The 24,731-nt window shown below is 37.8% G+C and overlaps 1 protein-coding gene across 4 annotated transcripts in view; it reads right to left on the bottom strand.

Annotated features, from left to right (window-relative positions):
* The window catches only part of LOC138715333 (cytochrome P450 4C1-like), a 121,536-nt gene that overhangs the window by 86,589 nt on the left and 10,216 nt on the right, over positions 1 to 24,731 (bottom strand). For 3 of the 4 annotated variants that reach the window (XM_069848140.1, XM_069848142.1, XM_069848141.1), the window contains exon 2: positions 2,253 to 2,421. In XM_069848140.1, the coding sequence (XP_069704241.1) occupies positions 2,253 to 2,415 (163 nt within the window). In that variant the 5' untranslated portion in view covers positions 2,416 to 2,421. Of the gene's footprint in view, positions 1 to 2,252; positions 2,422 to 24,731 lie in introns of those variants that run through there. The other variant, XM_069848143.1, reaches the window with a different exon arrangement.

Here is a 24,731-nt window from a genome sequence, read left to right as displayed (position 1 = left end):
AGTAGACCTATACTCAATTAAATTCTTTGTTTCTCAAGACACCGCGCCCGCTTCAGGAACTTAATCCTGAAGCTCACAGCAGCACTGAGAACTAGCTATGTCATAATAGAAAACGCTGAAGTCATAAATGTGTGGTTCATCCCTCAAAACGAATGTTTGATTACAATAATACCCTTCTTATAAGGACCACATAAGTAACACATAGCTGCAGGAATGACACGCGCCTCACTGCTACTGTAGAGGTGAAATCATTATTGTGAATATACGTATAAATATATAGAGAGAATATATAGGAATACACTCACGTGTATCTAATTTTAATGTATTATGTATTTTGTTAATATAAACTTGTTAAAATTAGAGGCACCCACTACTTTCTCTATGGAAAGAAAATGTGCTTACTGATTGTAGTGAAATATCTTTTTTGATTGACATAAAGGAAACCATGTAGTGTTTTTATTGAAATATTATAACTTATCATGTGTGAAGTTAAGAGTGCAATTGAAATAAAAATTATGATGTAACTGATTTATTCCATGCATTTTACTTATATACTGTATTTCATACATGTAGTGATGAAGATCTGAAGTTCTACAGTGTTGTTGCCTATAGAATACCTATATGTCTGTGATTTAGAGTTAATATTAAGCCTAAATTGAATTCCAATCATTTCGATATGGATAAGGAAAATGCTTAACATATGTGCAAATTGTTATTTTAATGTTTCTACATCATTTTAATACACAATCAAATTTTGCGCTGCCAGATACCGTAAAAGGATCTCTGTGCGACGCTGAGACAAACGAAAAATTAGAACTGTCTCACAAGGTAGATTTCTGTGCCTAAGAACCTTGAGGGAAAGAACGTCAACTGCTAACATGTTAAGAAATGCGTTGCAGAACGTTGGGAATATGGTTGTATCAACCCAGATTATTAGGAACAGATTGCACGAAAGAGGCCTTAAGGTGAGCGTTCACTACATCGTATCGCACTCATCGGACGAATCCCACGGATCGGAAAAAGACAACGTTTGCTGTAATTGTTATGTAACCGCGTTCACTACATCGTATCGCACGCACCGGCTCTCGGCAAATCCGTCCACGTTTCTCGGATGAGCAACTTTTCCGATGCTTGCGATCATGGCTCTCTTTAAGAAATCAATTTTAATTGCTCAACTGTTACTATTATGTTGTGCCATGTTCAGTGTCGCGCCAAAATGGCAGACGGAAAACTTATTTCGTTTGTAGAAAATTGCGAATAATTATATAATTTGAGGCGTTCCCATTACAGTAATTAAGTCGTTTCTTACACACACACACACACACAGATATATATATATATATATATATATATATATATATATATATATATATATAATGTAACCAATATCTCTTTCGTTTCTTGCTGTTCAATTAAGACGCATGAATTCTTATTCGCTTACACTCATAATTAATAGACCTAACCTCAAACTCCTCTATTTTCAGCAATGTCAATATCGTACGACGTCATGTTTTAAACAGCTGATACGGAATCCGATGAGGCGATGAGGTGGAGCCGTTACAGTGAACGCACTGCACTTAAAATATCCGTTGCGTGCGATTCGTACGAGGAGTACGATACGATGTAGTGAACGCTTACCTTTAATCCCCGTTGCCCATTGAGGTGTTCAGCTATTCGACGTGACATGGAAATCGAGGTCTGTTTATCTGTGTGCCATTATTCTTCTCCGGCCCACGACAGAACCTCTTTGGAATTTGAGAACCCTCTGTGCATATCTTAGTCTCTCTGTTGCACTTGGTCGTCTCTACATGCGTATTCTTCTGGAATATGGTTGTATAGACCGTAGCAAGATTCATCGGTAAAGAAAACCTGAGTCCATTTATGATCTGCCCACAAACCATCTTGCTGACACCACAAAACATGAGGTTCTATATTTCCAAAGATAGCCGACGAAAGATCATCATCATTTGTCTCCAGAAAGTCACAGAGTGGGGAATGAATCGAATTTTCGATTTTAAACTGTAGGACCGTAGTACATTAGTTTCGCATTCAGGACACACGAAATCATATAGAACAAACTGCTTTGAGTTGGGACAAATTCATGTTGCACAGTATTATATGATGATGATAATAATAATAATAATAATAATAATAATAATAATAATAATAATAATAATAATAATAATAATTAGTAAGTAATGATGAAATTAGAAGAAATAAGACTATGTTTCGTACTTGGAAACTTAACTTACCTTCTGTTCCCGATCCAAACTGAAATATATTTCCTAAAATTGGTAACAATTTAGGACCAGGAATCTTTTCTGAAAACTGCATCATATACTTAGTTTTGGCTCTCATGAGCATATACAAAGCCAAAACTGCAGCCAGAATGAAGCTCAGCACAAGTGTTATCATCTTGACCTGCACAAAAATAAAATGGTACTTCTAGAGACTAATTACACATGAAAAATGTATTATTTTTGTAACATTGTAGCTCTGTAAGGAATGCTACCATTTTTTATATGTCATATTCTAAATAATGGTAGAATCTTCTAACTTACACATTATGTTATAACACAGCTGTTAGTACGGTTAAGTTTGTTTTCGATGTGATACAAATATGAGTCACTATTGCACGCAGAATGTGTAGCATCATTGTCATCAACTCAACCTATGGTATAGGCTAATTAAGAGAAATAACATTTTGCTATACTGTAATGACAACTTTACTTGACAATCAGTAGGAGTGATTTCTTACCTCAGAAATCAGTGTTTTGAAATTTTGTATTTAAAGGATTCGTGCTGGTCGCTTGTAATGCGGGGTGAAATGCCTTTCTTAACAGTTGTTTGAAAGTTTGGTACGTTTTATTTAAATGTCTTATTTAATGATATTATATCAACTACGAGGTTATCTAATGTTAGTATGACTGTGATAACAAGATTATATTTGGCCGGATGCGTGGGAAATCGCCATGGGATCATTAAAATTGGCTTTACCAAAAAAGAAGAAACATATCGATTAATTAGCACAAGAGGAATTTGAACTACGTTCAAACGCAGTTCCAGGACACTTGTACATTTCGTTATCAAGCTGATAGCGCAGAACATTTAAAGAGATGAGTATAAATAGTCCAAACGTAAACACAGACATAAACACACTAACAGAAACGTACTTTGTATGGACAATTAAAAAAAATAAACAACAAAAATGTGATATTTGAAAACAAAAGAAGACTGACTGAGATTTCTTTGTATGTGTTTTTTCTAAATTTTATCATATCTTAAAATGTTTGAGGTCACTTTCAATTTCGGTTTTGTTTGAAGATTTCATAATGTTATATTTGCAATAATACTGTATTTACATAATTCATCTATTGCTGCTACAGTTTTATTTCACACTGTTTAATAGTGACCTATAGGGGAAACCCGGGCAAAGCAGATAAGACTAAGAACAAACAATGCCACAGGCTATATTTTGGTGCTCCCGAGACATTGGTTGTGACACATGGTGTCCACATATATAGAAAACAGCAATTCGTTTCTCGTACCTATGGACAGTGATATGATTTGAGAAATAATTAACTCGGGCAAAGTGAATATCCCTATAACATTTTCACATTTCTATTTAGGCCTAATTTTTATTCCCTGATAATAAAATTAAATCAGCACATAAACACGATGTTAATGAGTTATATTAGACGATAGGAAATGTTATTTACAGCCCGTTACAGCACTTTAGATTAGTACAAAATACAAATTTGAACAAGTCGACGTTTCACTAGCACTGAAGACTTGGATTTCTTCTGCTTTTGCTCCTGCCCATAAGTTACTTCTCTTTCAACTATTTTAATCGGTATAGATGTAAGAAATTCAGAGCGCTGACATTTCCTTCGTTTATCTCGTATCTTTCGAGCATCCACTTTTGGCACTAGTCTAAATCAAAAGAACTGACTTGGATTCTCTTGCTGACGATGTTGAGGGTTTTGGTGTAACCTGAACTGAAAATCTGAGTGTAATTGATGTACCGGTATTGAATATTCCTTCAGTCTATGAAGATAACGATATCGCAGTGGTGGTTGATTCTGAGTAAGCATTAACTGTTTCTTCAGCCGCTGAAGAAGCTGGCACCGCAGAATTTGTTAAATCTGAGCCAGCTGTCGTTTCGCTGATTTCTCTCTCAAGTGGGCGATCTGTAAGTTCATCTGGAGCAAAATCTTCATCAACAAACACGTTATGGTTGTATGGCCAGATAGCAGAACCGATGATTGGAAGATTTTATTTCTTCAAGTGCGTTCTTCATGGCTTCTTCAGATCATTTGGCTTGTTCCGTCTTCCTCTTGAAAAATTAAACCATCTGAAATCACATTACGACCTTTTTAAGTAAAAATTGAGATCAATGTTACTGATTTATAATTTAATTAGTGTGACTTAAATGCCTCCACTATGTAAAATGATCTAACACGCTTTATTACAATAGACAAATACATAAAAAATACAGCTAACACATATAGTCAAATAAAGGTAGCAGGGCAAAGCGGATAAGTTATCCACTTTGCCCTATTCGATTTGCCCGCAGAGGCCATTTCGCTTTTCATTTAAGGTTATACAAACATAAACATCAATAATATTCTTCGTAAGTACGGCACTTTAGAAGTAATCGTATATCCTATATATTACTATCACATAACAAAAAGTTTCTGCAGTATTGTGTGTTGTATATTTGTTTCTCTTACCTTGAAATATTTTAAGAAAACAGTCAATTTTCTTCAAACAGAAGCTGACTTCTTCTCTCACTAGCTAGAATGACGACAAGTCAGTTCCAGCAGCAAAATCTTATTGGGATTCTTCCCCAACATAGCAGAAAGCGCTGCCTGTTGGTGTTTCTAAGAAATATGCATTATTCTCTTTGCCCGGGTTATTCGTTTTGCCCGGGTCTCCCCTACTCTGCTTGAAGATCAACCATAATATACCATGAAGTCTTTTATATTCAGCCTAATTTTACTATTGCAGATGATAGATGAAATGATTGGGATGTGGAGAGTGTTTATTGAATGAAAAAGAGAAACAGGGTACCTCGAGAAAAATTGTCTGCAACGTTTTTGTCGACTACAAATTGTATCACAATCAGGCCGAAGATCGAACCCGAGCCGCCAGAACATAACACCAACGTGCTAGCACCTTGCCACAGACGTGGCTATTACAGTGACACAATGTGATTAATTTCAGAGAAACAACAACAAACGGATGTATGCGTACACTACTTCACAACTTAATTCTGAATGACCACATGTCATGAGTCTGACACTCATGACACCTGGACACATGTAACAAGGGACTGTCTTTCTTATTTTTATTTTTAGTTTACACAATTAGTGATAACATCGGAACTGACCTCAATGTTATGATCTGACCTATGGGAAATTTCTTTTTAATACAAGACGTCTGTACTTTGGTGGGCCACCGCTGTGGAGTAACGATTAGCATGTCTGATCGAAAAACGACCCTGGTTGAAGTTTTTCCGATTTTCCCTCAATGAATTGACACAGAATTGCTACGTAACGCGTCATTTGCGACAGTGTCATCTCCGACCGTGGTCATTATGTGTGACATTTCCGACAGTCTTATGTAACTGCAGGTGTTTTTTCCAATAAAACAATTTTTATCCACGTCACTTACGACAGTAGAAGATTCGTAAGAACTCGCAACTTTTCTCTCACTTTTTCTAGGCTTGGAATTAGCTATCCCCCTTGAAGTAGGCGAGGTAAGCGGTTTAAAAAAATACATAAATCGTAAAATTATATTACCTTCAGTGCTAATATTGCCCTCGAAAACTTGATAAATAAGTGCGTCATTTGCGACAGACCCATAATATATAATGACACATTGTCGCAAATGACGCTGTCGCAAATGTCGTTGACTCAACTTTTGGAGTTGGGCCTCGGACTCATTTCGCCATCGTAATTTATTGCACTTCCCCTGTTTCATTATTACCTCCGTTTCTTAGCTCTGATGTAGAGTCAGCTGCGGGCCGCCACCGAAGTTGGACTTCGAGGTCATTAGTTCTCTGTACCATGGGTTCTCCCCTAGAGCTCATGATAGCTTGTGGGACCTGGGGTTGAGGGACTGCTATGATGCCTACGCGGAAAGGTAAGTTTAAGGCCTCCCCACACCAACGCGAAATAAGGCCTCCCCACACCAACGCGAAATACTCGCAGCCGTGGCGGCGACGAATATTTGGCGTATACAGCGGCAACGAAATTCGCACGTTACCCCACACTGACGCGAAATATTCGCAGCGCTGACGGAGACCAAATTTCGCGTATGCAGAGGAATATAATGTCGTACCTCCTATGATAGTCAGTCAATCGCAATGTTATTATTATGATTGGCAGGTCAATGTCTGAGGAGAGCATGGAACAAATTTTGAAATCAAAATTGTTTTTAAAACGCGGGGGAAAAAAAAGATACTAAGTTGGAAGTGATCTGTTGAAAATAGACATTTAGACCTTCAGAAGTGGTTAGCGGCAAACTTTTTTATTTTTCACGTTAGATGGGGGGGGGGGTCAAAGCGAATGAAATGTTGAGAAACAATGGAAATTACTTTTAAAAGTTGCCGCTATTCAAAATCTTTATTGGTTTTTAAGTTACGGCGAGTTAAAGAAAAGAGTATTTTTTACTTGGCGAAGAACTCAAGACAACCTCTTGTCTGCTAATACAGAAATCTTTGCTCTGATTTCAAATCCGCTTACAAAATACTTCCATAGCTTAAATTGAAATGTAATAATAAATATTAAAATAAATGCAATTAAAATATAAATAATGCGATTAAAAATAAATGTAATCACAATATTAAAATAAATGTAGTTACAATATTAAAATAAATGTAACTGAAATAATTAGAATATATTTAATTAAATTATTGAAAGAAAATAATCAAAATGGCGAACGATGATACCTAGTATTTAGCCTTAGATGTTGTGCTTGCGGTTGCAAGCGTTGTCAAAGAACTTAAAGCTGTAGAGGAGAGAACACATAGAAAAAAGAAAGAAGTGTGGGTGAGAAAGTGAAGTCCACGTAGAAAAATACAAAAGTGCATAAAAAACAAGAAGTTAAAGACATCTGAAAAGATCAATTACCTATGAAACGAATATTCAGAGAATCCCTCATAACATGAATTACCATCCCAGCACATATAAATAATTGAAAATAGTGAAATGAAATAAAAGATCCTTTACTGGTAATATACTTTTTATTCCTACTCAGAGAGATGACATTGGAAGATTCTTGGTCATTTAGCAATTTTCTAGGAATTGATGAGAGTACGTTTAAGAAATTCCTAACACGATATCAATCATTTAGTGCCGTGAAATCAATACATTCACATTTGGAAACAATTATTATACTTTAATTGACCGCGTTTCTATTATAATGTAATATAATACGTCTAAACCCCCTCAATAACATATTTTTCATGTTTTTTTTTTTTCATCATTAGATACAAAAAGAAAACCATACTGACTTTTATTAAAATTTTTAGCAAACTAATACTCCCTTGAATGTATAATGGCTACATTCACTAAAATGCGCTCTCAACGCAGAAAGTATCACAAAATTCATACCGTATTTGCAGTTCTAAATATATGATCGTGCAAAAATACTATACAATATACGTGTGTTAAGTGCGTAATAAACTCTCGAAAACAGAAGAGACTCTACTTCATCTCGTCTTTTCTAACTTTTCTTTGATTCTGTTATAATGCGTCCTTCAAGAGAAGGAAGACAAGAGATGATGCCAAGTCTAATATCTGGGAGGGGTTTGTCCCACAAGTAGTGATATTCGCGTATAATTAATAAAATTATCCTGTTTATGTGTAGGTGTAAGTGTGAAGCAGTATCTGCTAGGTGTAGAGAGGAGAAAGGAACTGGCCACCCTACTCCATTATCTCCTGGCCTAGTTGCCTCATAAGTAGTGCCTTCCTGGTATCATTTGTGAGGTTCAGACTTGTCTTCGGAAAATTGACTGAACAACAATCCTATAATATTATATTTTATATTTAAAAATTAATTGCAAGTCGGTTATTTTAACATTATGTTGACAAATATCGCATAATAAAATAAAAATATTAGCCTAAGTCCAAAACATTGATTATTATTGATTGAGCTGTAGTGACACCATACGCTAGTCTAATGTTAGGAGATACAGCGCGAATCCGTGGAAACAACTCTTCTATACTAGCTAATATAAAAGATCCTAGAGTATTTCATAGGAATAAAATATGAATGCTATTAAATATAGGCTTATATGTTTGCTTTTAAGAATGAAACCTTTTCCTAAACCAAGAAAATTATTAACTTTGAACTGTTAAACCTTAGAAAGATGTTAAATGACGCTAAGTTCATATAGGTAGGTTCTCTAGAAATATATTTCTGTACTAAGCAATGATATGATATTCTGAAGGACTGATAAAAGTCAACAAAGATGCGAATATGAAATTATTCCTTTTATAAATGCCGTATGTAGGCTAGAACTTTTCTCTTAAGATATGTTAAAGATGTGAATAACTTACCACTTTCATAAAATTCCAATTGGATTGCATCTCATATTGCCCTTTTTCCTTACTTACTTGTAATCCTCTAGAATAAATCGTATAATACTGGATGTTTCCTTACAATTTCTCACAGAACGCCAACTTAAAATTCTCGGCGGCAGCGAAAAAAACCGCGCAGGCGGCGAATCTAAATTTCAACGCTGCAGATTCGCAGACGTCCGGCGATACATTCGCGTCGGTGTGGGCACACTCATATACCGCAATGTACACTGAGACAGTAGCGACTTTGTGAAGCGAAACATTCGCCACCGCTGCGAATATTTCGCGTCGGTGTGGGGAGGCTTTTAAAGGAATTCCGTAGGGTGTAGGGGAAATTCATAGTGGGCATCCAAGGGGGGCCTTAGGGCATGTACACCATTTTATTAGGGATAGTATAATAGGACTACCGAAGTGGCCTACGTCGAGTGCATTCCCCAGGCCGTGTCTGTGCCCTGTCTGTCCTCTCTAAGGGAGTAATAGAAATTAGTTTTGTGAACGTCATTTCGTCCGGATAGGGAAGTGTAACTTATAGTATACCTGAGTCTCAAGTAGGGGAGACAGTTAAACTGCTATGATCCATAAGTAAACAAAGTTGATAGGGTTGAACTCTTTAGTCGTAATGGAGAAACTTGTAATTGGAGCTTTAGAACGTTTTGTGTTCTATTGTGTCCGTGAGAAGAGTATTATGTTAATAATAGTAGAACTAATATTAAAAAAACTCTGTGATAATACAAAGTAGTGATGCATCCAAGTATCGGTACTGATAGCGATAGCAGTAAACAATCCAACACCTCCCCAAAAGTAGGGAAATCCATTTTTGAGAAGTTACTTACAAATGGCTTTTAGAGAACCTGGAGGCGTCTTTTCCCTTGGGTCTTCCAACCAACACTCTTATGAATTTCTGGATTAGCCCATATGTGCTATGTGCCTTGCCTATCTCAAACGTCTGGATTTAATGTTCCTAATTTGGTAGATGAAGAATAGAATTCGCGTAACTGTGCGTCATGTAACTTTCTCCATTCTCCATTCATACCACTTAGCCCCAAATATCTTTCTAAGCATCTTTTTCTCGAACATCCTTTACCTCTGTTCCTCTGTCAAAGTGAGATTCCAAGTTTCACAAACATACAACACAGCCGGTAATATGATTGTTCTATAAATTCTAACTTTTGATATATTTTTAATTAGACTGTCTGACGAAAGCTTCTTCACCGAATAATAGCAGGCATTTCCCACATTTTTTCTGCGTTTAATTTCCTCTTGAGTGTCATTTCTATTTGTTACTGTTGCTCCAAGATATTTGAGTTTTTCCAAATTTTCAAAGGATTAACTTCCAATTTGTATTTTTTAACTTCTTACCATGTTCTGGTCACGAGACACAATCATATACACCATATTTTGCCTTTTCGGGAAGATAGGGGAGTATATTTGCTAAGGGAGCAGAAGTGAGAAAGCTTCTTGATGGTCAAGACGATGATGATGATGATGATGATGATTATAGTGATAATAATAAAGTAACTATACAGCAATAATAAAATAATGTAATAACAATAATAATAACAATAATAATAATAATAACAATAATAATAATAATAATAATAATAATAATAATGGCAAGGCCTGAAACCGAGGCTAGTCTACTGGCCCAAATTTTATAACCCTCCCTCATGTCCGTAGATCGATGAAAAGCTGTGAAAAGGCAAGCGAGGGAGTGCCAAGAATAACAATGAAGACTAATTTTATTTCTGTTAACATTGCAGGCTATGAATTTTCCTCAAAGGCAATTGTCCCTGTGTTCATCCATGATCTGGAATTTGCGTTAAATTTAGATTTAAGACGTCTTCTGGCGCCAAATAATCAAACGTAGTCATCCCGTCATATCATCGGAGTAACATAACTCCACTTCCCAGGTGCCCCAACATGTAAGCCATTGCCAGTAGAAAAGAGAAATGCCATAAGACATCCTGGTGACATTATTTAAAAAAAAAAATCCGACTGTCACATGCCAGGAGCAAAGCATTTCCTAATATCGACTATTATGATCACGATTTGTTTAGAAATACAATTTATGAAGAAGAAAGTCCAATATCGATAAGATCCTTTCTGTATTCCGAAAGAATACAGAAGATAAATAATATGAATTTCCACATCACAGACCCACACTTTTACGAATGTGGACATTAATAATAATAATAATAATAATAATAATAATAATAATAATGGTTTATTTTAACTGGCAGAGTTAAGGCCATTCGGCCTTTTCTTCCACTCAACTAGTATGGATTTTAAACACTTACAAATGACGTGAATTTTACTTAGGATGTGCCTTTTGTTTTGGTAATTCCCGTACTTACTTAAAGAAAATATTGCAACGCAGCTTTCATATCTTTCGAAGAAAATAACTCCAATCAAAGTAAAATGTATCATAACAATGACTGCAGTGTAAACCATTGTAACACGTCACCTGCATCGCTTATCGCTTCCAATCACTGCTTTACACACAATATTTTTCGTTGAGTTACATTTAAGTTTAAATTATTTAAACAAATGGACAACGCTTGTATGGTACTCAGCTATTGTAGGCATGAAACTTTATAAGAACCATATTATATTTGTTAATATGAGGTGCGTCCAGAAAGTTAGTTTCTTTGGGGTCATTTAACGAAAGAAAACACAGTTTCATGAAAACATTGGAACAGATACAGCAATTTATTTTTAGCTAATTTTGGACATAGCCTATTCCGCACCTCAACTGAAACATTTGTCATACCTTGGGATCCACTTTTGTATCCCTGTGCCGCAGAAGCCTGCCGCTTATGTATCGAAACCAGTGTGCGAAGTCGTCTGCACCTCTCTGTTACTGTGAAAATGCTGAACGGACAGGAATTTCTTGAGTTGATGGTAACGGCTCGGCGGACAACAGATCTTCTCCAGGAGTTCAGTTGGAAGGTGTTTCAACATCCACCCTACATCCCGGGTCTCGTTCCCAGCGATTAATCATCTTTTCTTACTCCTCAAGAAATACCTCTCCGGTCAGCATTTTCACAGTGACAGAGGTGCAGACGGCTGTCACTCATTGGTTCCGATCCCAGACGGCAGACTTATACTACACAGGGATACAAACAGGCGCGGATACAAGGGGGGGGGGTCTGGGGGGGCTATAGACCCCCCTATCAATTCAAAGACGTTTTTTAATTTAAAATGTACAAAGCATTATTTTTTCATTCATATAACTTATATGATTTCTTCACTCTCTAAACTTCATATTATTTTGCTATTTTACTTTGGCATACAAACTCTCTTTACAGTTCGCAGTGAATAGATCAGGTAAGTGGTCGCATTCCTTAGGGTTCGTTACCATGGGGTTTAACAATAGCTCGGACTTCGGAACGGAAATCTAACGGTAACCACCCATACCACACTGTAGCTAGGCCGCTACCAATACCTTTGTTATCGTACTTTACAATAGCCACTACATTCGACTTCTGAATTGAGACGAGAAGTGATCAGTCCGTACAGGTGAATTATTTAGTGTAACAGTTATAAGAAATTATAAAATGTCGAAACGTAAGTTTCAAACAAATATCTTATAGTTCATCAAGAAGCCGTGTGGTGAAGTGAAAGAAAAGTGCAGTACGGATGACAATGATACAACTGATGAAGAAAAGTATGCCTGTTAATACCTAATAGTGGAATCGGTTATGTGCGGTGAAAGTGATGACGCTAGTTCGACGACTCATAATGTATTAGATATTGGTTGCTTAGTGGAAAAACAAATATGCAGTGACGAGATAAAATACAAAGCTCTAACAAATCCGTAGGTTCCAGACGAAAAATATCCATTTCCGAAGACACTAGAATCGGGACAGTCTAGACAATTTCAACGTGCGTGGCTTAAAAGATTTCCATGGCTCTTTTACAGTAAGAAGGATGAAGGTGTGTTCTGTCACGTGTGCGTTTTATTCGGACCTAAAGAGGGAGGGCGAAGCAAAGTCACGTTACAGAATTTAGTTACGAAACCTCTAAGAAAATTCAAAAAGACCTCTGAAATATTCAGGAGACATTCAGAGAACAGTTATCACAAAACTGCTCTCTTAAAATGTGACAACTTTAAACGAGTGTTTGAAGGTAAGGTAGAGAACGTTCTGGTTCAATTGAATAATGAAGTGTTACAAACAGTGCGCGAAAACAGGATGAAACTTGTCCCAATAGTAAAAACAATTATTTTGTGCGGTCGACAAAATATTCCATTAAGAGGAGACAGGGATGATGGTGCGATTGACTTTGAAAGCGAAAATCAAAACGAAGGTAATTTCAGGGAGCTTCTAAAATATCGCGTTGATGCCGGTGATCAGATTCTGCATAGTCATCTTAAAAATACCCCCAAAAACTCATCTCTAACAAGTAAAACAACTCAAAACGATCTCATAAACTGTTGTGGTACCATTATTGAAAAGAAAATTGTTGAAGAGGTTAACCTTACTTACTTACTGACTTACAAATGGCTTTTAAGGAACCCGAAGGTTCATTGCCGCCCTCACATAAGCCCGCCATCGGTCCCTATCCTATGCAAGATTAATCCAGTCTCTATCATCATATCCCACCTCCCTCAAATCCATTTTAATATTATCCTCCCATATACGTCTCGGCCTCCCTAAAGGTCTTTTTCCCTCGGGTCTCCCAACTAACCGAAGAGGTTAACCAAAGTAAATATTTTTCTATCTTAGTAGATGAAACAACCGACATCAGTTCCAATGAGCAACTATCATTATATGTGCTATTCGTAGACCGAGAATAGTGTTACTTGCATGAGGAATTTTTTAGATTCATAGTGATGCAAGATCTAAGTGGAGAGGCATTGTCAAAAGTTGTTTTAAGTGAACTGTGGGACTTCGCGGACAGGGTTATGACGGCGGTGCTAATATGTCGGGGAAGTTTCGCGGTGTCCAAGCGCGAATTTTAAAAGAGCAGCCTCTCGCATACTATATGCACTGTGCCCCACATTGCCTAAATTTGTCACTATCAAAATCGTGCTCTGTTCCCAGTGTTAGACAAACTGTAGACACAGCAGCTGAAATAGCAAAATATGTTAGGGAGTCTAGCAAGCGGTCAATTATGATGAAAGAAAAAATTAGTCAAATATGCCCTGAACACAAGAAAACGAAACTAAGGACCTTGTGTGAAAGAAATGGATTGAACGGCATTGTTACAATTTTTAGACATTTTCTCCGCAGTTATATCATTACTGGAAGATTTTGGATCGTATGGTACAAAGGCACATTTGATGCTTAACTCAATTCTGAAATTCGAATTCATAATTTCATTGCATATTTTAGCAGAAATATTTGGAATAGCACTGTATGTTTCGCGGAAGCTACAGAGCCCAAATCTCGAACTAAGTCAGTGCTACCAGATGGTTGAATGTGTCATGAATACTCTTCAGGCCTGCCGAGATAATAACTCTTATAATTTTCTTTTTCAGAAGGCTGTTACATTGGCTCAATCTGTAGACGTAGAAGTAAATGTACCTCGAGTTGCATTCAGACAAATCCATCGCAATAATGTTGCGTCTAAGTCTCCTAAAGATTATTACCGCCTCAATGTATTTCTTCCTTTTCTTGATCACCTTCTAAGCTACTTGTCAGTACGATTTTCGCCTGTTAGGCACAGTCATTTAATTAAACTCCAATCTTTGATTCCTACTTTTTACACGATCCTGATAAAAATATCGATGTCCTCCTACAAGCTGCAACGATTTATGAACAGGATCTGCCAGGAACTATTCCAGAGCTTAGAGGAGAGCTACATTTGTGGTTTCAATTTTAGAAGGAGCAACAAAAAAAAAAAAAAAACAGACACGGCTATAGAAGCTTTGCTGCATACTAGGGATAATTTCTACCCCAATATAAGAAAGCTGCTCACCATATTATGTGTCATGCCAGTGACAACTTGCACCGCGGAACGGTCATTCTCAACACTGAGACGTGTGAAAACCTACCTCAGATCGACGATGAACCAGGACAGACTGAATGGTTTGGTATTGCACAACATTCATCGTAACATTGACGTAAGTCCGGACGAAGTCATAGAACTTTTCGCAAGAAAACATTCCAGACGACTTCAGCTTCGTTAAACTGTAAGTAACATTTAATCGACTTTCCATTCCAGTCACCATTTCCTTTAGAATTAGAACTAACTGAAGACTTAGAACCTAAGAGTGACAATATTGTTGTGGTTTATTTATTTGTTTTTAATTCCATCGTTCTGTGTTATGATTATACTACTGTATTCATATGTTAATTGAGGGGTTGGGTGCAAGAAAGGCACTTCTCTCAAATGCAAGTTTTGAGAAAATTGATGTTGAAAATTCAAACCGTAATAATGTTATTTATGCACGCCTTTACATTTTGGGTACCGGTACTCCTGACCTCTATGATCTCAGTATTGAACTACAACTTTGTGATCATATGCATAACAGATCAGAGAACACAATAAAGCGTTTTACTCAAAAAGGGCACATCATCTAAAATGCCCTTCTTGCACCCAGCCCCTCAATTATTATTAGCCCCTCCCTCTATTATTAAATTCTAGATCCCTCGCCTGGATACAAAAGTTGATTCCACGGTATGATAAATGTCTCAATTGCGGTGAGGAATATGTTCGAAAAACAGCTCAACAATTGCTGTATCTGTTCCAATAAACCTTTTCATAAATTGTATTTTCTTTCTCTAAACGCCCCCAGGGAAACTTAGGCTACTTTCTGGCCGCGCTTCGTAATTTACTTTTTATTAATATATTCTATTACTTTTAATTTTACCTTGTGTTTACAATATAAATAATAAAATATAACCATTTCACCACTTAGATAACTATTATTTGAGGCTATATTTAAGTCTGACACTATCGAATGTTAATGCTGGGTGGGTCATGTTCATTATTTTAAGTCCAAATATCTATTTTCTTGATCTGTACTATAAGTGTGATCCGTGACGTGACATCCCATGAAGGGCCAAATTCGACCAGCCGTCTACAGATCTCACGTCCACATGCCTCAGCAGAGGTAAACGATCATCCAATCAGTACAGAGATAACGTATAATCAGCACGATGATCCCCCTACTTCCTACACAATATTGCAGCAGTTTGTTTTATAATGTCAACTCATACTGTTTAGTATCTGTGGTAATTATAACAAGCAAATTACATTACGAGCTGATTCGCGATATTCGCTTCAAGTAAGATATGTCACGCGATTCTCCGATTCCCTCAGTCGACGTGTTCACCATCGTCGGTACTACCGCAGGAATCAGGATGGAGCTTTGTAATCGTATTCTCTGGTTCAATCACGAAGAACCGCATCGGAATCTCGGCACTAATTTTTATATGTAACACTGTTTACAACGTACAGAAACTTTGCCTCCTATAGGACACCTGTCGTTCGACCCAAAGTTTGTTGCGTGCCTGCAGTTCAACTCAGTCTCTTGTGAGCTACTATTGCAAATTATTAAGTTATTTCAAATTGTTTGAAGATGCTAAGGGATTACTTATTCGTGCGTAGTGTAGTGCAAGTCATTGTGTTTTATCTAATGTTTCGGGAATGCTGAACGGATTACTTATTCGTGCATATTGTAGAGGAAGTTACTTTATTTTACTCGTATCTAACGTTTCGGGAATGCTGAACGGATTACTTATTCGTGCGTATTGTAGTGCAAGTTACTGTGTTTTACTCGATCTAATGTTTCGGGAATGCTGAACGGATTACTTATTTGTGCATATTCTAGTGCAAGTTACTGTGTTTTACTCGTATCTAATGTTTCGGGAATGCTGAACGTATTACTTATTCGCGCGTATTATAGTGCAAGTTACTGTGTTTTACTCGTATCTAATGTTTCGGGAATGCTGAAAGGATTACTTATTCGTGCATATTGTAGTGCAAGTTACTGTGTTTTACTCGTATCTAATGTTTCGGGAATGCTGAACGGATTAGTCTTTCGTGCGTAGTGTAGTACAGAGTGATTTAAGTTATATAGAACAACACATTTCTTTATTTATTTATTTCAAAACGAATGATGCTAGCCACAATTTGTTATACCTCAAATATAGTTTATCTTTGGAAGATTTACTAACCTCTATAGCAACTTTTGAAAATTCTTTATTTATTCGGCTGGATATTCACTTAATGACCTGTTTGTAATATCAAATTAAGCACGAGTTTCAATTCCCTGTCATGAGATGCGCAGATGTGAACATATTATCCATTGGTGTGTATTGTAGTGCAAATTATTGTGTTTTTTTCTAATCTCTTAGGAATGCTGAACGGATTACTAATTTTTGCGTATTGTAGTGCAAGTTTTTTTTTCTAATTTTTTGGGAATGCTGAACAGATTACTCATTCGTGCGAATTGTAGTGCAGATTATTGTCTTTTTTTTTTCTAAATGTTTGGGAATGCTGAACTCCTTCGTTGCGTATTGTAGTCCGGAATGTGTTTTTTTTTTATTTTTATTGTGCATTTGTGCGTTTTATAGTGCAAGTTATTGCGATTTTCTAATTTTTGGGAATGCTGAACAGATTACTCATTCGTGCGTATCGTAGTGCAAGTTATTGTGTGCTTTTTTTTTTTCTAATTTTTTGGAATTGCTGAGCATATTATCTACTTATTCGTACCTAGTATAGGGCAGACTCTTGTGTCTTTTCTATTGTTTGAAAAAGTTTAGGCTATAGGATATGACAACGGTTTTTAGCTATACAGGCTGGTGTTTCTGAGACATGAGCAACAAAACTGTATGTATGTGTATGTATTCATTCACACTGCAATGGGTATATACCCGGTGGCAGTGGTGACTAATTACACTCAAATAAAGACAATAATAAACACAATTAATAAAAATACAATTAATAAATAATACTAATAATTAATACTAATAATAATAATAATAATAATAATAATAATAATAATAATAATAATAATAGGGAACATCCTAAATTAAATGAAGCACGATCAGTTAAAATGACATTTAAAGTAAATCTAATTTGTACCTTAAACCTATTTTCGAACTAAAACCCACGAGTATGATATGTTCATATCTGCACAAGTACCTTTCAACACTACACTAATTTCGCTGTCAACTCACTCACTGCACTAGAACTACGACACATTTCACTGATTCTATCCTGATTTCACTAACACTTCAAAAACATTTCAGTGTTCAAATACTTTGCACTGCCACTATAAACTACTAGTATAAAACTTCACTAACAGGAACACGTTTCACTTACACAACACACTTCACTGACACAACATAATTCTTCACTGATACAACACTTCAATAACAAAATATCAATTATACCCTTTAAATACTGTGTATAATTATCGTCTATTAGTAAAGTCCTTAAGCCTATTTTTAAATACATTTTTGGTTGTTGGTAAAGCCTTTAGTAAGTCCGCAGGTAAAGCATTCCAGTCCCTTATAGTACGATTGAGAAAAGAAAACTTTCCAGTGTCCGTCCTCTGTCTTCTTTCCCTCAATTTATAAGAGTGGTCGGTCCTTGAAGAGTAATTTGGCGGCTGCAAACTATTTTTTATTTCTCTTCAGGCAGGCTCACCTCTGTATGTTTTGAACAGTGCGCATAATCGAATTCGCGTTCTCGTGTCCGTGAGTGTGTCCCATTTTAATGGTGAATTTTTCCGACAATACTTGAGAGCCCGTTTTTTGAATAATTTCCAATGTCTTAATATGTTCTAGTCTGTAAGGATCCCAACATACAGCACCATATTCCATTACTGGACGTACTAGTGATTTATATGCAATCTCTTTGGATTTATCAGAGCCTTTTCTTAGTACCCTCATCACAAAGTGTAACGCTCTCCATGCTTTTCCCGCTGTGTCTGTAACGTGTTCCCCTCAACCGAGATCGCTGCTAAATGTTATTCCGAGGTATTTACATTTGTTAACTTCCGGAATTGTTTCACCCCCTAACGTATACGATGCGACTATTTTATTTCTTTTCCTCGTAAAGCTGATGGCTTTGCTCTTTAGAGAATTTATTTTCATTTTGTTGGCTATAGCCCAATGGTTTATTCTATTGAGGTCATTCTGAAGAAGAGTAGTATCTTCATAACTTTTTATTTCCCTGTATACCATACTATCATCCGCGAATAAGCGAACCCTAGACAAGATATTAACTGGCAGATCATTTACGAAAGCCAGGAATAGAAGAGGCCCCAAGACACTCCCTGTGGAACTCCGGAAGTAATTTCAATTGGGTTCGATAATTCCTCCCCCACCCGTACTCTCTGAGTGCGACAAGTTAAAAGTTCCTTGATCCACTGGAGTACTCTTGAGTCAATCCCCATTGATTGTAGTTTAACCAACAATATATCGTGTGGGACTACATCGAATGCGCGTGAAAATTCAACAATCACTGCATCTACTTGGCTACTGGAATCTATTCCGTCCTCTAAATCCTGACATACAGTTACTAATTGACTCTCACATGAATAGCCCCCCCCCCGAAATCCATGCTGACAGTTATGTAACCAATTTGAGTCATCCCAATGCTGCCTTAGATAAGCTGAAATCAAGTGTTCCATCTGTTTGCAAACCACAGAGGTGAGGCTGACCGGTCTGTAATTTTTTGCATCTGAGCGAAACCCTGACTTATAAATTGGCACCACTATTGCACCTTTCCAATCTCGCGGGACAGTACCATTGTTAATTGATATTTCAAATATACGCACTAGATAGGGAATAATGGCTTCCCCTCCCAATTATACCACGTCTCCGGCGATACCATCAGGTCCTATTGATTTATGAGCTTTCAATTTAGAGATCCTTCTCCTTATGTCCCTAGGCTTGATAGAAAACTGACCCGTATTTTCCACAGAAGCTAAGTGTGGTATTATTGTCATCATCCCAAAAACAGTGGCATAATAGGAATTTAATTTTTCTGCTTTTTCGCTGTCCTGTACGATAAATTGATTTCGGTCATTTTTTAGGGGGAGGCTCGAATAGTTTTCCTTGCGTCGTCTCTTCACATATTTATAAAATTCCCCCCACTCGTTTTGTTCACTATTGAAAAGTTTATTCAGGTAATTTTCCTGCGCTATCTTCTTCGCATTAAGCAGTTCTTTCGATAGTTGTGTCAATTTTGTTTGTTTTGCAAAGCTTTCCTTGCGCTGTCTGTAGGATTTCCTTAGTTTTCTTTTCAGTTTCCGTATGTATTTATTATAATATTCCGGATCGGGATTGTTTGATAAGCGTTTAACCGGGATAAATTTCTGTATTCCTGTTAATATAATCTGCTTGAACTCCGCCCAGCATTCTTCTACAATACTGCCCTTTACTACCCATGATGAGTACTTTTCTCTAAGATAATTTTGGAAGCCTTTCTCTGTCCGCTTTGTTACATTGCAAGATATTTTTGTTCTTTTTTCCCGCTTTGCGTGTACTTAGCATTCCATAATATTTCAAGAATTATCGCGTCGTGGTCACTAATACCTGGAATCACTTCAATATCTGCGACTATTTCTGAGGGTCTTAAAAGAAATATGTCTAGTAAGGAATCTCCCTTGTCGCCCTATCTGTTACTTGTATTAAGTTATGTTTCCAGATGAGTGAGTTTACTAATGACTGGGCTTGACTCATCCCTCCCTCTATTGTGCCCTGCCAGTTTACCTGAGGGAAGTTCAGGTCCCCCGCAACGATAACATATTGACCGCGAATTTGTCTATTTTCCAACATATCTCTTATTTTACACTGTACGTTCAAGCCTTCTTTCGGGGCCCTGTATAAACCGATGATGTGTAATATGTTTCGCGAATAATCATCCGCTATGTCTATACCCAACATTTGGAACTCCGAGTCTTTAAAATTTTCAGCGCTCTGCAAACACTCTTTTACACATATAAAAACCCATCCCCCTGTTCCTATACGGTCGCGTCTGTATGTTACATAATCGTTTCTAAATACTTCTGAGTCTGTTACTTCCCTGGAAAGCAATGATTCCGTTCCTATTATGACGTCGGGATTATGCGAATCTACTAGGTTCCAGAATTCAACTGATTTATTATAAATACTTCTACAATTGACCTGCAGCACTACTAAAGACTTACCATTACATGACATAATATTTCTGATCCCTGTTGTTTCCGCTGTGGCCGCCGCTACCGCCTCCGTCTCTCCCGTTGCCCCCGCCGTCGCCGCTTCCTCCGCCGTTGTAATAGCACTCGCACATACTATTTGCCGCCGTCATTCCCGGTCGTTGCTCCTCTCCGTTGCCGCCGCCCTCGAGAACAGCGATCCTAGTCCCGTCGCTCCTCTTCGATTCAGATAGAGTCCGTCACTTCCCAGGTCCCCGTCACCGATCCACGAATTTGGTTCCACGAAAGTTGCTCCCGTTCTATCTGCCACCCAGTCGAATGCCTCATTGAGTCGCCCAATTCGAGTCCAATGAAAATCTCGTCGCCGCACTATACCGCTGATAATATCTTTGCCTAGGGGTACAGCTCCTTCGTCCTTACTGCCAAGTCGTACATATCTCCCATAACGTACTCAAATCGTCGCCTCAGGTCATTGGTCCCCACATGTAATATTACAGTTTTCTTGTCCCTTTTCTCCTGTTTCTCCAATTTGAGTTTCACTTCGTCTACTCGTATCCCCGGGTAGCACAGCACTTCGAGGTCCTTATTTTCCTGTCCCACATGTCGCACCGTGGAATCTCCGATCACCAATATCTGCTTCTCCTCGCTCGCCTCTCCGTGTCGTTCCTCGCGTAGTCGCCTGTTCTCTGCTTCCATCTCTCTCAGTCGTTCTTCCGTCTGTTGCAGCTGTTCTTTCAGTTCCGCCACCTCTTTCTTCAGCGACCTAATTTCTGTGTCCGTGGTCTCAACGGCTATGTCCCTCATACATTCCTTACACCGCCAGTTCTCCTCAATATGCTGGTCCCTCTTGCGTTTTTGGCAGCTGAAGTGAAACCACGTCGAACAGGTGATGCACAGAAGGCCAGTCCTCAAATTGTTTCTGCATACCCCGCACTTCACAGATTCCACAGTTCCTGGGTTCAGTTCCACTCCTCCGATCACCAACAGCATGGCTAGTACCAGGATCACAAAACTGCTCAGGGTCGGTTCCGCACTCCCCTGGCCCGAAGCTGCCGGGATCCCCTTCACCGTCCGCGCCGCCCAGGTACCGATCCTCGCCCGGTACACTGCTAGTTCACAACCCATTCTACCTGCTCTCTAAGACAACCTGTTCTCGATTAAGTCCATAATAAATAGTAATATATTATAAGATTTCCGTTGATCATAAATTCTCACCTTCCGATTACTACACAATCCTGTATTGTAACTGGCTGAGTGGTCAATCTCCAGCCTGTCACACAGGCGGTCCAGGTTCGAGTCCCGATCGCACTCGTGGCGGACAAGGTCGTAGTTGGGGTTTGTTCTCGGGGTTCTCCCGTTTCTCCGTGTTAGGCATGTACATCATTCAGTCACCATTTCTACATTTCGTCATCATTCCATATAATTCCCCAATCGCCGGCTGGTGACGCACGGAGAGGGCTAGCCTAGGCACAAGAGGAGTTGTCTGCTTGAAACCTGGGTAAACTTCGAACCTTAGTGTAGTCAGCTGTTGTGGGTTTGGGAATGTGTCTAGCTTGAGGGTTAGGGCAATAGATCGTAACACGTCGCAGTGCTGGGCCATAGTGCCTACTCTCATAAATTCCATTCCAACTGAATGTTAAATTCAGTGCTCGATAGCGTCGTTAATCCAGAACTATTGTTTTTACTGACGAAGCAAGGCTACATTTACTGGCTGACTGCTGACTTTAAGAGGGCTGGGCCCGATATGGGTCCGTACAGGTTCATTATTCGCCTTATAGGCTTACATGCGATGATTGTCTGAATGTGATAGGTGGTCCGGGTGGCATTCGTCAACCCGAAGTTGACAGATGCGCCATCCTGCTTCAGTAAGTGATATAGCCAGATCCCGTTTCGCAGACGAGTAACCTGATAGGCCTAAGTCCCGAGAGCACAGAGTACTAAAATTTTCCTGTTCAACCGACGCTGACAGGTGGGCCATCCTGCCTTAGCCCCTATAGAGCCAAGTCTCGTTCGCATACGAATTTCCTGATAAGCCCCAGGGACCCGGAGTTCCTAACCCATCCTCTATCAGCGTCGAAAACTCATACTACCTCAAAAACATCACGCCCGCCAATTTTTACTATTGCAGATGATAGATGAAATGAGGGAGAAATGGAGAGAGTTGGTGGAATGATAGAGGGAAACGGGAGTACAACTAGTAGCTACATTTATGAAGTTATGTGAGTTTCATCAGACTCCCCTTCATGATACTAAGGTTGACGTATAGTATGCTATGACTTCGAAGAGAATCATCGGAAGCATATTTTTCATAGGATGTCCTGGAAGAATAGTGAACGGAAAAAAAGTTCTGATCTGAAGAAGATATCAGATAATAGACAACAGTAAGATATAGGGATCATATGCGGACACTAAGAGGGAGGAGGAAAATAGGAAAGATTGACTAATGTTGGGTGTGCAGTGAAAGACCTGCCTTCGGGCAGAAGACTGTTAATAACGGTAGATTCTCTTCGTTATATTAAAGAAACACACTACCGAACAATTAATAACGGAAGAAAAAAACATAGGCCTACAGTTTTTTTATGCAAGACAACGTCACAGCCCTTATAGCCTGTCGATCTATATAATCATTAGGAGAGATGTCTGGTGATCAAGTGATCTACAATTGACCCTCGCGTCCCCCAGACCAAAATATTTGCGATTTTTATCTCTGGGATAGGCCTACACTAAAATAATTAGTATGCACCAACAGCTCCCACTATTTAAATTCATTGAAGGACAACATCCGACAAGCTATTTTGAGAAATTATCAAGAACAGATTAGTCGAGTATTTCAGAACAGTTTTCTGTGATGTCAAAAATGTGTTGAAGCAAAAGGATCCTTCGAGCATATCTTGTGACACAGATAATATGCACTTGTATTTATATTTAAGTTCTTTATAAACATTTTCCCTGCCAAAAAGTTTTAAGAAACGAAAGTTGCTACCACAGAAACGGCTGTAGATTTCGCGGTAACTGTGGGAAGCTTAAAACAGAAAATGCCGCTGGGGTTTCAGTGTGAAGAGAGCGTCAGATATGGAAATTCTGTATAATACTACCAATTTTCGTCTTATTGCTTTCTGATAACTTAAAGGAATCGGTTTTTTTGAGAAACTCCATAAATCAAATTTTAACAAAATTGAATTTATTGCTCATTCCTGTTCTATAGGGACAAATATACAATTTTGCATAAAAATATAACAAGTGAATGTTATTTCTGTTGTGATATGTGCGTTTGAAATTTAGGTTTCGTAGAGAAGACTAATAAGTCAATGACAAGACACAGAATGAACGAAACTATAGTCTAAGCTGTTGTGTTTGATAAATTAACTACTTTGTGTCTGAATTTTGGATTTGTTAGAATAATGCTATTGTCTTTTGTGTAATGTATTATTGTAGTAGATTATTTCATACAAAACTCTATTATTTATGTCCTTAGTAGCTTCATACAAGTTAGAGTAAAATTTGTTCACACGAAGCAAATTTTATGAAGTCAGCTTCTAAATACTGGTTTTGAGAATCAAATTCATATTATTTTTAACCAAATTTTCAATTATTTCATGAAATAAAGAGATTGTTTTATTAAATCTTTACCCGATTTTGAGAAACCCCGTAACTCGAACAATTTCAAACTTGAATATTGAGGCATATTCTATTTAAAAATATTATTTTTCATACATAAATGTTCGTTTACCAACATTTCGCATTTCACATATTACAATCTTAACTCATGCATTTCTTTTAAACATTTTTTTTTGTGTTTCCTCAAAACTTTATATTTCGTAATTTAAGGGATACCTCAAAGAACCGATTCGAATATTTTAGACCGCATATTATCTGACAACAAACCAATAGTGATTCTTAACCCATTCAGAATAATTAGTCAGTATCTCTAGTTTCGGCAGGCAATATAATTCCGTGACCTTGAAATAAAAGCATTGCTCCTATAATCAGACTTTTTCCACGTTATGGGATGAAAGTTCCTGTATTCCAAACTGTAAGAATGA

This window comes from Periplaneta americana, chromosome 15 (genome assembly GCF_040183065.1).
Source record: "Periplaneta americana isolate PAMFEO1 chromosome 15, P.americana_PAMFEO1_priV1, whole genome shotgun sequence".
Classification (NCBI taxonomy): Eukaryota; Metazoa; Arthropoda; class Insecta; order Blattodea; family Blattidae; genus Periplaneta; species Periplaneta americana.
This window is presented reverse-complemented; position numbering and strand designations above follow the sequence as displayed.